Source organism: Leptosomus discolor, chromosome 10, assembly GCF_034619465.1.
Source record: "Leptosomus discolor isolate bLepDis1 chromosome 10, bLepDis1.hap2, whole genome shotgun sequence".
NCBI lineage: Eukaryota > Metazoa > Chordata > Aves > Leptosomiformes > Leptosomidae > Leptosomus > Leptosomus discolor.
This window is the reverse complement of record NC_141400.1, coordinates 15,288,146-15,302,801: the sequence shown is the minus strand read 5'-3', so window position 1 is coordinate 15,302,801 and position 14,656 is coordinate 15,288,146. Positions and strand designations below refer to the sequence as shown.

At 55.8% G+C, this 14,656-nt stretch overlaps 1 protein-coding gene across 1 annotated transcript; it reads left to right on the top strand.

The window, feature by feature from the left end:
- Window positions 1-432: 432 nt before the first annotated feature.
- CDX1 (caudal type homeobox 1) lies at window positions 433-13,409 on the top strand. The gene is made up of 3 exons (XM_086471093.1): window positions 433-859; window positions 12,852-12,997; window positions 13,203-13,409. Exons 1-3 carry the CDS (start codon window positions 433-435, stop codon window positions 13,407-13,409), a joined length of 780 nt encoding a protein of 259 aa, XP_086327219.1.
- The last annotated feature ends 1,247 nt before the right edge of the window (window positions 13,410-14,656 follow it).

Below are 14,656 nucleotides of genomic sequence, written 5' to 3'. Positions count from 1 at the left end.
TCCTTGTGGGTGATACCTATGATGCCCTACTGTCCCCAAACCTCACTGCTACAACAGGACCACAGCCGGTGGCGTGGGGACAGCTGTGGGGTGGTGACAACGGAAGGGACATAGGGTCCTCGTTGCTCCTCAGGGTTGCCCACCACCTCGGGCCCCCCTGCCGCTGGGGTGGGAGGTTTGAATTCGCCCCCCACGCCCCCGCCGGGGTTCCTGCACTTTGAAATGCAAACCTGCCTTTCAATGCAAATGCTGAGAGAGGTTGGGCCCAATAAAAGCCTGTGGGCAGGGAGGTGCCTGGCCCCAGGACACAGCTCCCCAAGGCGCCCAGGTGAGCGGTGGCGAAGGAGGGGCGGCCGCCTCCCCACCAAACCGAGCCCGGCCCGCAGCCGGCGGCACAGCGGCGCAGCATGTGTGCGGAGCCGGCCGGGGAAGATGTATGTAGGTTATCTTTTGGATAAGGACACCAACATGTATCCCAGCCCCGTTCGGCATCCCAGCCTCAACCTCAACCCCCAGAATTACGTGCCGGGGCCGCCCCAGTACTCGGACTTCGCCAGCTACCACCATGTGCCGGGGATTAACAACGACCCGCACCACGGGCAGCCGGCGGCTGCCTGGGGCTCTCCCTACACCCCTGCCAAGGAGGACTGGCATTCCTATGGGACCACTGCTGCACCTTCCACCGCCAGTCCGGGGCAGTTTGGATTCAGCCCCCCAGATTTTAACCCCATCCAGCCCCCGGGCTCTGGACTGCTACCTCCACCCATCAGCAGCTCTGTCCCCCAGCTCTCCCCTAACGCCCAGAGACGCACCCCATATGAGTGGATGAGGCGCAGCATTCCCAGCACCAGCAGCAGCGGTAAGGAAACCCCCCCAGCCCTGCGCCCCCGCGCTTCCCTCGCTGCAGAGGATCCCTGGGCTTGAAGCCCTGCGGGGCCAGATCCTGCTCGGCGGCTCACCCTGCATGGCGACTGCCAGGAGTGGCAGCATGCTTGGCCTGCCCTCGGCATGGCACCTGGTCCCTAAAGAGCAGGGGGACCCCACTGCCGAGGTGGCAGGGGTGGAGGATGGGCAGGGAGCATATCGTCCTTCCGCGTTGCTGGCAGCCGGGGTTATATGGTTGGAAAGTCCTTTTCCCCAGCTGGTCTCTGCCCCTGCACCCTGCCTTCACCTGCCATCACTGGGTAGAATGGGCAGAACCAGAGACCCCCAGGATCCCAGGATCCTGCCAGCCCCGAGGGGGTGTTGGATGGATGGGGTGTCTCATATGTGCAAGAGTGAGTGTGCAGGGCTGGGGCCATGAGCCAGCGTGCAGCTGTGTGCACGGGGGCTGTGCATGTGTGTGCAAGGTGCCTTGTGCTGCGTGCGTGTGTACCGTGGGTGTCTATGTGTGCAGGGAAGGTACCGTATGTATATACGCGGAGGGAAGGGGCTGCATGGGAAGTTGCTGCACGTGCTGTGCGTATGTATGTAAGGTGTAGTCGGTGCGCGTGAGGTGCTATAGGCTCTGTCTGCACGTGCAAGGTACCCTAAGTAGAGTGTGTGTATGGGCCATGCTGTATCGTGTCGGTGAGTGTGTACAGGGGATGCTGCACACTCAGTGTGTGCGTGCAAGGTGCTGTGTCTTCAGGACAGCGCAAGGTGCGGTGTATGTGCAAGGTGCAGTGTGTGCGTGCATGCGTGCAAGGTGCAGTGTGTGTGTGTGTGTGCACGTGCGGTGCCTGTGCAAGGTGCTGTGTGTGCGCACGCATGGTGTGTGTGCAAGGAGCGGTGCGTGTGGGGACGGTGCCGCGAGGAGGGTGCGTGTGGGCGCTGCGGGTGCAGCACGCCGTGTGTACGTGTGCACAGCATGTGGGTGCCGAACGCCGCACGAGGGGGTACCTCCGCTCCTGTGCCTACCGCTGGTCTGGGCACCAAGTGGCCGTGCTGTCCCCAGGGTCCTGTCCCCTTGTCCCAATGTCCCCGGGGTCCTGTCCCCGCTGAACTCCTGACCTGGGGGCGGCGGGGGGGGGGGGGGGGGGGGTGCGGAATGCGTCTGGGTGACCCCAGCCCCCTGCCCGCGATGGGCGGAGGGGGGCCCTGCTGCCCACTTCAAAGGCGGTGGGCAGATCCCCCCTTGGGGCCAGCCCAAACTGACAAGGGCTTCGCTTTGTGATGGAGATGGTGGCCGGCTCCTTTGGCAGCGAGGTGAGGTGCGGGCCCCTTTGTCCTGCCCTGCCCACGCCCTTTCATCTTCACCTCCAGGCTTCGACCACCCCTGCCAGCCCAGCCTGGACCCGTCCTGCCCGCAGCGGAACCCTCTGCTCGCCGGGCTTGCGCAGACCCGCCACCCCTCTCCCTCTCTTGTGCTGGCCATGAGCTCTGCAGAGCACTGCTGGGGCCAAACTCACTACAGGAGTGGCTCTGGGCATCTCTCGGGGGCGAGTTTGGTTTTGGTTGCCCCATATCCCCAGGATCGGGGCCAGGGATCCCAGTTTGCAATGTGTCTCCAATTTTAGGCTTGTTTCTGGCTCCTCGCTGGCCAAGCCCCGTGTAGAGACCCTTGTGCAAGGGGCTCGTGCAGAGGTGCCTGGGGTCTTCTAGCATGGAAAATAACTCCTCATGTTTGCTGGATTCGCGTGGCAGGGATGGGGCCAGGTCTGTCCCAGTGGGACCAGTAGCTGTGGTGGTGCAGGCAGAACATCCCGATAAATGGAAAAAACCAGCCCCAGTTTGGAAAGAGGAGGCGAGAGGCAGGCTGGTATTTCCTGGCCCATTTTAAGCACTGAATAAACCTATTTAGGAAAAATGCCTACCCCCACAGGCAATGATGGAGACCCACAGGCACGTTGGGGCTGTGGGCTTCCCTCTGGAGTGGAAGGGGGGTGTGATCCTGCAGCCCCCCCCTACAGCTGGGACCCTGCCACTTCTGCAGGTTTTGTAGGTCCAAAGATCTCGGTTTCTTCTGAGGAGAGACGTAGGAGGGAAAATTAATGAGGGGAGAAAGACATCAGCACACCTCTCCTCTGGATCAAGGGCACAGTTTTACACCCAGCTGTGGGGCTAAGATAAAAACAGGGGCTTGAAAGTGCCTCTGATTGAGTTAGACAACAATTGAGTTGATTGAATTCTGGAAAAATGTCATTAGTTGCTTAGTTTGTATCTCTTAGATTAAATACATACAAAGGGAGAAATACATCAGCTTTGTTCCCCCTGCATGCAGAGGAGGAGCTGCCCCAGCCCAGCCCCAGTGATGCAGGGATGGGTGCTGGGGTGAAACCCCCTTTCTTGTGGAGCTGCCTCAGGATGGATGACCAGAAAGTCCCTTTTTAAGGCACTTGCGAATTAAGGACCTGTCCTTGCATCTCTGCTGCGTCCCAGCCCAGCGCTGCTGATGCCAAGTGGCTGCAGGATTTGGCCACAGTGGGACCATGTGCTGGGAGATGGGGGGCTGCAGCCTGTGTTTTCCAGGGCTGCCCGTTAAATAGAAACAGAGCCTTTCTCCACTAAGCTTGAAAGAGAGCAAGGCAGAGATGGGTTTGACATAGATAAGGGTGAAATTCTTAGATGAATTGTTTTATTGAAATCAATAAACTGGACTTTAATCAATCTGGATTGATTAACTACCCATCTCACCGCAGTGGGAATAGGAAATGAATACACAGAGGTTTTTTGCTATAAATATCAACAGTTTCATTGTGAATGCTATAAATCGTAATACTTCAGAGGGCTGTAAATTATGGTTCCCTCTCTGTCTTGCCTTGTATAAACAGCTCTTGGCTGTAGTTTGAAAGCTTTTGGGAAAGAGCTGTGCGGTGGTAAGAAAATGTTACGCAGGGAATATGAGTGTGATGGGGGCTTCTGCAAATGTGATCCAGAGCCCGAGAAAATCAATGAGAAATCTCCGAGTGACTCATTGCAGAGTCAGGCATTACAGGGGGATGATTTTATGTACCTGTTGCTAAATACGTGCGTGCTTCACCCGGCTAAGCCAAGATAACCCTGCAGCAGAAGGGATTGAGATGACAGAGGGCTGGTTGCTGGAAACTGGGAGTTAAAGGGAACCAAGCTCGAAGATGTCCCCAGGCCTCATTTCTCTCTTCGATGTCACCTTTTTTTCTGTTCATAAAATCTTAATGAGCAGCGTGTCAGAACCTCATGCTTCCTCCTTATTCACAATTATTTGCAAACTTCCCTGTGAATTGCACCCCAGCTCTATAAAAAGCTCAGGAAGGTGGCTGGAAACAGCGGCTGGCTGAACTTTGAAATTCACCCTCTACTCGTTAGTTATGCAAATCCTCAGATACTGCCTCAGGTCTGGCTTTTAGGTCACTAATCAAGCTTGGGCTGCAGTGCTAAATATTGCAAGTGAAAGTGCAATTGGGGCATCCCTTGGGGAGGTGAATGTGCGCTGGGCTTTGTGTGGTATCAGTGCCCGTGGTGCCCGGACAGGTTTTGGGGTGGTGGAGGGCAAACAGTGACGCTCCGAGCGCGGTCGAGTGGTGATTTGCTGGGTGTGCAGTTTTCCGTCGCAGTTTTCACTATTTCCAGATCAGTTTTCCAGCTCTATTTATTGCCCTAGTGAGGTCCATGAAAGCCGCAGGAAAGAGTGAAAACCCCAATAATGAGACAGAAACATTTCCCCTGGACAGGCAAGGTTCAGGCTGTGCACAATGTGTTTTGGAGTGATGATGCTGGCTGGAGGATGGTGCATTTCCCTAGTCAGTCCCTGCGTGGGGGACCCCTCTTCAGGACATGGTTGGTCCCCATGGGACACTTTGCTCCCCCAGGTCACTCAGTGTGTGTGTGCATCGGGCCCCATCGGTCTTTTCCCTTGAATTATTAACCCACAACCTGCTCCTGGCCCCAGCTGGGATTTGTTGACTGCTTAGCCTGCTGGCCAAGGTACAGGCCTTTCAAACTTTCCTAGAATCGACTTTCCTTGAACAAAAAGGGCTTCCCTGGAGCACTGGTGGTACCTACGTGATGGGCTTGGCTGGCTAATACCCTGGGATTAGCAGAGGGACACTTTAAACCTCTGGCCAATGGCAGATGTTTCCTACAGGGGACCCTTCAAGGACACCGACTCCACCGCTGTTAGCTTTGTGATCGCCCGGATAAGGGGCTGGATCCTTCCCCTATGCTGCCCCACGGTAAGGATGGGCTGAGCCCTGTGGGCTGCGAAGGGGGAGAGGAGTCACGGCGCCCAGCTGGCACCACCACCGCCTTGCTGTCCTCCTCCTCCTCCTGCCACAGCCGGGCCAAATCCAGCTGGGGTGCAGACCTGGATGAGGTGGCTCTGGGCTCAGTGCCGTGGGGCTGCCATGGAGGCGATGCTCTAAAACAGGCTGTTTCCAGCCCGCATGTGCTCACCAGCCCACATGTCGCCCTGGCACTCTTTGCCCTCCCGCGCTGGGGCGGTCTTTGACCCAGCACTGGAACCTGGCTGGCGGCGCTTGGCTCGGCGCTCATAAAACCATGGGAGCAACCAAAGGAATCTGCCAGTTGCCAAAATAAAGGGTTGAATCACTGCAGGGTTGGGAAATGCTTGCCCCAACGCCCAGCCTCGGGTTGGGGTTGAAGCATCTCCTGTCACGTTGCTCCGTATCTGGACACGGGGTTGTGATGGGGAACCACAGGCTGGCTGCAACTGCTGGCAGCCTGCTCCTCACCCCCCTGGGGTTTTCACCTCCTGGGAGGACATGGGGTTTGCAGAAGGAGTGTCTTCACCCACATGTCTGGGTGGGGGTGCAGATCTGGCCCCATCCGACTGTGCCAGCAGTGTGGAGCCCAGCTTGGGCCAGCCTGTGCTCCAGTGCACTGGTCTGTGCTCTCCCAATCCAGCTCTTTGCCCGGGTGTTTCTGCCTCTTCCCAGCAGCCAGGCTGCCCTGCGCAGCTGTGCCACACACCAAGCCCTGGTCTCTGCCTCCTGGCTCTGCCAGTCCCATAACCTCCAGGCTAACAACCCTCAGCCACACAACTCACTTACAGCAAAGCTTTTTTTGGAAGCACAGAGCCCGATGCTCAGCGTGCAGGAGACTAGAGAGCCATCAGGATGAGCGGCGTGGTTTCATAAGTGAAACCTTTCCAGTGTACAACGTACCAAGCTGGATCATTTTGGGTTGCTAGTGAGTGCCCACAGGGGCATTGCTGTTTGCTCTGACGGCTCTGGCACCAAGAAGAAATCCCCAGGTTGGGCCAATGGCAGGCGAACAGCCATGCAAGGAGCTGCCCTGGGGGCAGGAGGGTCGATGGGCTCCTTGGAGGGGCTCCCAGCAGCCTCAGGAACAGACGAGTGCTGCCTTCAGCCCTGGTGGCTGAAATGCCCATTTCCCCAACCCTGAGCAGAGCTGGGGAAGCCTTGGCAGGGTCCATTGGGTGAGGATTCATCCAGCATTCCCTCCCTCTGCAATACAGAGACATTAAATAAGTACTAGTGGAGGGGTTGGTTCCTCTCACCTGGTTTCTGACACCCAGCAGTTGTCTAAATCCAACGCCCTTTGGCAGAGAAATGATCTCAGCCAGGGATCTCGGAAGAGTTGCCCTCTGGAGGGTTTTGTTTCTTGATGGTGGTGATGAAGTGAGCCACATGGCTCTGGACCTTCACCCCATGGCTCCGGCCCTTCGCCCCATGTCGATTGTCCCATCCATCACCCCCCTGCTTCCTGCAGCAGAGGAAAAATAGCTGATGATATTGAAGCATGCATGGGAAGGGGAAGGCTTGTGAAAACGCTGCCCTGCTGGTTCCCAGCACTCGGGGAGGGTGAGGGGGTTGGGTTTATCCCCCCTCCTAGACCACAGAGGAGCATGAGTGCTTTCAGGCAGCTGCTGGAGCTGGAGGAGAGCAAGCAAGTGTGGGGCAGGACAGGGGAGAAGAATGGGGTTGGGAGGCTCAGCCCCTGCCGTTGTTGGTGCAGACTTTGGGGTTGCCATTTCCAGTGGGTTTAGGGACAGTGAAAAGAGCTGGACTGTCTACCCCGAGCATCAGCATCACCGCTGCGTTGATGCTGCTCGGCAGAGGGAGCATCGACCCCTCCGCACAAAATCAGCTGGAGCACATCTGGCTGCCAGATGAGGGTGGCTCCAGCCAGCCTGGAGGCTGCTGAGCTTTAGGAGCCGACCTCAGTCCTCTCCTGGGCCTGGGGTCTCTGTCATGGGGCATTGCTCTCTGGCTGTCCTGTCTTTGGCAGGGGGTGTGGGGGATTTCCACCCACGGAGCTGCAGAAGGACTGGGGGTTAAGCTGTCCAGGAAGCCTCACCAGCGAGCAGAGCCCATGGCTCTGACCCTGGGAGTCCACTCTGGTTTGAAGCTGCTTCTGTGCCTCAGTTTCTCCATTCAAAGCATTGCTTAAGCTATGCTGGGGGTGGTGGGAGGTTTTCCTTGATGCTTTCCCTGGGGAGGAATGGCAAATCCTGATAGAGCACTGATTCTTCTGGGATGGGAAGATTTTATCCTCTTTGGAAGTAGATGCTGCTCGTTCAGAATAAAGCAGCTTCATCACTGAGAGGAAAGCACCCACCTGGGGGACACAGCGTTGCACCCCATCTTGTTACACTTTAACTCCAGTGCGGACAAGTTCTTTTCCTGGTGCCTACTGGTGACGGGACTTTCACACCTGATGTTTTGCAGAATTAAAATATTGTAGTGCCATCAGATAGCATGGAACCAGGCACCCAGTACAGACAGACGGGCAGATGAGGCTGTACAAACGGAGCCAGTGCATAGCCAGAGCATCACCAGGAAGGTCAGACCATGCAGGGCAGCTCTGGGAGCACATTGCCCAGACTTTTCACGCCAGCCATGTGAGGAGCCGCCGTGCAGTGGGGCGTGCAGAGCTGAAGAGCAGCTGTGGGGCCAGCCAGCCTGGCAGCAACACCTCCATCCCCTGCACCAGCACCTCCCGTGGGAAGCACCATGCCACACACCCATGTCCCCAGGCCTCGGGGACCTCTGTGGTGGGGCATGACAGCCTGCACCGCCGTGGGCTCTCATCTCGGTGGCTCTGGCGAGCAGGTCGGGGCTACCATACCTCGGCTGTGCTGATCAGAGCCCTGATGGCTGCCCAGCAGCTTCCCATTGAGCCAGGGTTTGCAGTTGCTGCAATTTTGAGCTGCTTTGACCTGTGAAATGGAGACCTTTAGAAAAGCACGCAGGTTTATGCTCCTCGCTGCTGGCAGCCGTGCTGCTCCTGCTGCAGCCAGGAGGTCTGTGCCCTGTGTATGGGGATCCTCTGTTTGGAGCTGGCCTGATCCTTCCTTAGCTGGGTTGCATGCATTGCTCTGTGGGACTGTAAAGTTCCAAATAACACATGCCAGCTCTTGCTCCTTTGCTATTTTCCACCTCCTCCCAGGGTGCCACTGCCACCGCGCAGCCTCTTTCCCCCTGGTTTGAACCAGCCCCTTCCCAGTTGTTCTTAGAACTGCTCAACACCAGCCTCAAAATACCCCATATTGCCTATCTGTTAGGGTGTTTTTGGGCAGTTTATTATTGAAAGCCATCCTTTGGGCAGGCCAGGGCTGGGAAGGTTGAATTACCACCCCCTTGTCTGCCTCTGCCGTGCCTGTGAGGGTGCAGAGCCCGGGATGGTGGGCACAGGGATTTGATTTGATTTTCCCTTCCCCTGCCAGGTTCCTCTCCCGGTCCAGGGCGGGAGCTCCAGCATCCCTGTCCCTGGGGCAGGGCTGCTGTAGGGAGAGGATCCGGGCTGGGGTTTGGGACCCTGTCCCCCCTGTGTGTGTGTGAGTGCGTGTGCATGCACACTCAGGAGCGTGTCCCTTGGGGTTTGCACAGCACATTAAAGCTATTCTCTTATCTAATCATGGCTCAGGTGAGTGCTATTAGGGTTATACATTAACAGTAGTAACGATACCTTCTCCCCATGCAGCCATTGGCCCTGCCTTGATCCCAAAGCCGAAACCATTCACACCGGCCCCACGAATGGCTCCATTTGGCTGCCTGAGCAGTTCCTTTGCCTGGTCTTTTCGGGACAAGCAGGAGGGACTTTAAATACACAGCAGGGCTGGAAGGCGCTACCAGCTGTGCTAGGAGGCATCACCAGCACCCCTTTGCACCCCGTGCACCCCATCTGGTCTCCCTCCCGGTGCAGCAGCAGCAGCTCTGGGCTGTCCTGGCCGTGGGACAGCCCAATCCACCTCCACTGGGCTTCGCTGGAAATGTGGGAGCAGCTCCATCCCTCTGCTCGGCCACGCTCCCCACTGCAGCGCCGGGGGTTCCCTGTAGGTATGAGGGCTCCCCGTCAGGAACCAGGCTGGCTCATTCTGAATTTCCTCTTCCCTTTCACAGAGCCATAAAAAGTCTCCAGGAGAGAGTTAAGTGTAACTCAGCATTCGTATTCAAGGTAGCTGAATTATTCATTGTCAATAGTATTTCTTTTGAATCCTTTTCTTTTCCTTGTGAATCACCCACAGTACATTCCCAAATTCAGCAAACATCACTGAAACCAGCAATTAGTTGAGATGAATAACTTTCCATCTCTGGCTTAGTCGTGAGCCCTCTGCTTAGTCTTTGCTACCTGATGCTGGGCAGTGAGAGACTGGTGTGCAGCTCACACTGCGACGGCTCGCCGGCATGGCTGGGTATCTGCCAGACCTGAGGCAAAGCACAGGCTTCGTCAAGGATAGACAGTGAAGAGGGAATAACAAAGAACAAGCTGTGATGGATCTATTTACAGCTGCAGCAGGAAATAATAATTCCTGCTGAAATTCATGGCATATGTGGTATTCACAAACTGCCTTATTTCTTTATCCTTGAATGTATTTCTTTTTACTTTGCCTGTCAATTCCTTTGCTTTCCAGCTGTTTTTTCTCCAAGCAGTGGTATTCAAATAGCAATATTGCAAATAAGATCATTTTAAAGTCATTATCCCTTCAGAAAGGTTTTTCTTTTCAAATGAAAAAAAAAAAGATAAATTTATATGAGAAAGAAAAAAACTTGTAGGAGCCTGGAGAAGACAGAGGAAACCTGGTTTCTCATGGAGACGCTAAACCTCACATAAATCTCCACTGGCACATCTGGTTTATTCTGTAACTCCCTGGGAATCGCTGTGTTTGCAGATTCAGCACAGGTCCCTCCTGGGCTGGGATGCAGAAGTCCTTCTCACGCTGACGAACCCTTCACCTGTGGGGCGGTGAGAGGTGGCAGCAACCCCATGGGAAGGAGAGGGACCCCGTGGAAGAGCGAGGGGAGGACGTGGGGTCCCATAAGGGCTGGGCACCCCTGGCGTCTCTCCAGCCCAGCATTGTGCCACGGTCAGTTTTGTTTCGAGCCGCCACAGCCGGTGTGTGCCAAAGAGGAGACAAACGTGCAGCAACACTGCCGTAGACCCCTCGCACACTAAATCACTGTGTTTCAGCCGTGTATCTGCAGACATCTCCAAACACATCTTGCTCAGTCAAACTGCCTTTTTTACCCTGGTTTTACCCGCAGAATCACCCTGTGTGGCCAGAGGCAGGTTTGCTCTCGGTGGCAGTGAGGAGGGATTAGGTGTTTGCTTCCAAACAGCCCTGGGATGAGATGGGGTCCCCATTCTCTAAAGCAGTGGCTGAATTCATCACAACCCTCAAACATGAGTTAGTGGCTAAAGCCCAGCCCTGGTGCTGTGAGGTCTTGTTTCTATTCCTTGGCATGTTACAGCCTTCCTGTGCTCCTACCCTCCTCAGAGGATTGCTGGAGAGCTTTGGTGCTTCTTGGGGACCATGCCGGGACCCTTGGCCATCACCCTGCTCACATTGCATTGAGCTGATGCCAGCACCTCCAGGAGCAATGGCAGGAGGACACAGAGAGTGACATAGTCGTGGAAATTGGGTGCTAACTTGAATCATGGGGCTGCTGCTTCTGCGTCTGGGAGCCCCAGGGTCAAGTCCCAGCAGGGCGAGACGCCTCACGTGCCCGCCCCGGCTCCTACGTGCACCCAGGGGTACACACACACTCATGTGCTTCCACACCTGGTTTGCTCGATGGTCAACAGCAGGAGCTGGACCTCTGCTGGATCTTGCTTATTTAGCAGAAAACCAGCTGCGTTTTTCCATCCCACGGGATGCTGTGAGGGAAATGACCCCAAGGGACCCCCTCCCACTCACAGCGTGTTGTGGCCACGGGTTGTTCTGTCTCTGACACTCTTTTACAGCTATCTTTCAGCTCAAGAAGTGGCTTAGGAAAGTCCCCATCTCCTTGCAATGGGGAAGCAGGGGAGGGACACCCTTAAAAATAAAATTGATTGGGTTGGGAAGCAGGTTTACAGCCTGGGGGTTGTGGTTTTGCTCTGTGGAGATTCTCTTCTGTTTGATTAGGGTCGAGTCCACTCTGGAGTCTCTAAAGCACAGTTTTGTTCTGCGCTACTCTAAATCCTGCTTCAACCAGGATGGTCAGAATTTAATAATATCACTGAGACGTCTCAATGTCCGTCTGATTTGGCCCAAACTGGGCAATGTGTCAAGGACTTGTTAAGGGGAACAGATGAACAGGATGGCAGGCACACAAAAATCCCCTTTCCTGGGGCAAGCAGGCTGCAAGCAAGGTTATACGGGTTACTGGGTCACTAGAAATCCCTCCTCGCCCACCTGCAGCAGTGATGGGCAGTATCCCGTCCATGCTGATACACCCAGGGCAGTCTCAGTGAACCCCATGAAGCTGCTCTGGACTTTTTCCTGGCCTTTCCCACGGCACCACTGCTCTCAGCAGCAGAAATTCAGGAGAAGATGGGCAAATGTGCCTTCCATGCAAACAAATGGCCACATTCCCAGTCAGAAGGACAGTGGTTGCTCTGCTGAAAGCATGGCTTCATCCCTCTCAACGCCCTGGAACAGGATTTTGTCATTTTGGGTGGAGAAGCAAATATTCACAGCTGTGTTTATTCCCCACCCATGGGCTCTTCTGCAAAGGAAAGCACCAGGGACTTGTCAGCAAACTGCCAGGCACAGGCATCCTTCCTCGAAGTGCCACCCGCACCCCCCATGGTCCCCAGGCCAGGCAGGGTTCAAGGCGTTGGCTCCTGCTCCGCAGCTCACCCCATGTGTGTGTGGATTAACGAAGGAACTAACAGAGAAGATGGCTGGGCCATTTTTGACCGTATTTTTCTGCTAGAAAGCAGCAGGTGCCATTTGCAGTCCTGTGGGATGTGCATCAGTGTACACAGAGATGTGGGGCTCGATGGCCCCCAGCTCTATCCTTATCGGGGGGGGGCTAAGGTAAGATTTGGGCTAGCTTTGGCCAAACACTGCTGGCCTGTGGAGCCAGTCCCCAGGAGTGCTTGGGCATCATGTTGGCTTTCTCCAGTGCATCTTTAAAGACTGTACCCAATGAATAAGCACTGCCCTCTGTCTTAGTTTGGTACAGGGAGAAGGAAAATAACCCTCTTGGTGCCAGAGAAATGCTGTCATCCCTGGGTTTTCCATCTTTCCCCTGTCCTGACCGATGTGCCTTCAAGTGACGACACCCTGGGTTCGGGCTCCCTGGCAAAGAGGTGGGCTTCCCTCAGCAGCTTGTCCTTAGCCCACCACAGGCCTTGCAGTTCTGCTCCTCTCAGGGACGGTGTGTCATGGCATATGGGATTTATGGTTCATCTTCTTGGAATGCCTCTGGATCCCTCCTGCTCTTTCCACCACTCAGTTTCCCCAACACCCAGCTACTTTCCAACACAGAGAAACACCCTGGTGCTACCCAGGATGGGCATTAAATCCAGTAGGAGCCTCACAACTCTCTTTCCCACTGGTCCCCAGGGCACTGCCATGTTTCTCCTGAGCTCTCCACAGGTGGCTGTGTATCTCCTCCATGCCCTCGGGGATGCGCCTACCCCTCCACTCTCCCACTTCATCCCCTTTTGGCTCACCCCTGCACTGCTCTCTTTGCCAGGCAAGACCAGGACGAAAGACAAGTACCGGGTGGTGTACACAGACCACCAGCGCCTGGAACTGGAGAAGGAGTTTCACTACAGCCGCTACATCACCATCCGCCGCAAGACCGAGCTGGCCGCTGCCCTCGGGCTCACTGAACGGCAGGTCAGTGAAACCACATCCCGGGTGGAGATGGGGCTGGGGAGGGGATGGGCTGCAGCCCAAGCAGGCAGAGGTGGTTCCACCTTGCTCCACAGATCTCCCTTCTCTTCCAAACTCTGGGGTGTCCTGCCTGCCCCAGGGGAACCCTGCGGTCACCCTTGGCTGCATCCGTCCCCATCTCCGCATTGCCACCTTTGTCTTTCTGCAGGTGAAAATCTGGTTTCAAAATCGGAGGGCAAAGGAGAGGAAAGTGAACAAAAAGAAGATGCAGCAGCAAAGCCAGCCCACCAGCACCACCACGCCAACCCCACCGGCTGTCGGCACGCTGGGACCTATTGGAGGCCTCTGCAGCAACAGTGCCTCGAACCTTGTCTCCTCATCTCCACTTACGATCAAGGAGGAATTCATGCCTTAACCCCCTTCACCAGCTATAGACACCAAGAGATAAGCACTATGCAGCAGAGCCCAGCCGGTCCGTGTGCTCTGAAGAGTGACAGCCCCTTCCCAAAGACACGATGGTCCCTGGCTGAACCAATGGGGCAGCCAGCGAGGCTGGGTGAGGTGGCACCAGGACCTTCCCAAGGGCTTGGTGGGCTCTCTCCTATGTAAAAAACATGGGTTAGGTAGTATTGCTCTCCTGTAGGAAACATGCACAGGTCTGGTCTTTAGTATTTGTAGTCCAAAGCAAGGTCCTAATGTCAGCAGAAGGAAGCAGGGGGGTGGAGGATGGCTTTCCTATGGTGCTTCAGGTGGAGCTGGTAGGACGCTTCCTTCGGTCCTCCTGGTGAAGTAGCTGCCTGGTGCTTTTGGGGCAGTTCGAATAAGACTGAACTAGAAAAAAGATCTGGCTGGACTCAAGGCAAAACAAATTTCTGCTGAGCTGGTCCCCTGGATCTGCCATGCTGGGAACGGGGGTGCTGAAGGCAGAGTGGGTTGGACTGTGGGAGCCAGACAGAACCCTTGGCCTCAGGACCCAAGGGGGGACTCCTCCAAATCATGGTGATGGTGGCAAGCCAGAGGATATCCTTGGTGAGAGTCCCTGCACATTCCCACCCATGTCCCCCAGCCACCCCTGCAGCGCCAGCTCCTGCACCCCCAGGTCTCCCACTGCAGCCACAAGGAGTCACATGGAGACATGTCAGCAGCTCCGGTGTCCCCAGCTGTGCCATGGCAAGGCAGCACTGCAGCCATCCTCCGCCTGGAGCACAGTGAGAGGAGACAGAGGAGCCAGGCACAGACACACAGGAGGCAGAACACCCTGCTGAGCCCTGAGACCACCTTCCTGTGGGGAAGGGGAGGAGAACAAGAAGTTTTGCTGTCTGGATGGGGTGCAAGAACCAGCTGCAGTCCGTCCAGAAGGGCCAATACCGGGAGAGCTTTATGGTTCTGCTCCAAGGGAGCACAACTGTCAGGCACCGGGAAATGCTGCCAGGGTGGACAGGGGCCGTCTTGGGCAGAGGAATGGCTGGCACGTGCCCTAGTGTTAGGTGATGGAGATGTGGTTTCCAGAAAGACAGAAAAGTGGGGTTTTCCTACTTTATTCAAAACCCAAAGGACTCCAGGTTTTGCTCTCCATCTCCCTTCTCCTCCATGCCCTGCACCATTTCTCGCCCATTTTGTGCCCTAGGCCAGTAACTGATACCCCTCTTTTCCTGCTGGTGA

Coding starts and splice junctions, on each gene's coding strand:
- CDX1 (XM_086471093.1), top strand. CDS start 433: ATGTATGTAGGTTATCTTTTGGATAAGGACACCAACATGTATCCCAGC. Junction 860..12,851: donor TCCCAGCACCAGCAGCAGCG/GTAAGGAAACCC, acceptor TCTCTTTGCCAG/GCAAGACCAGGACGAAAGAC. Junction 12,998..13,202: donor TCGGGCTCACTGAACGGCAG/GTCAGTGAAACC, acceptor GTCTTTCTGCAG/GTGAAAATCTGGTTTCAAAA.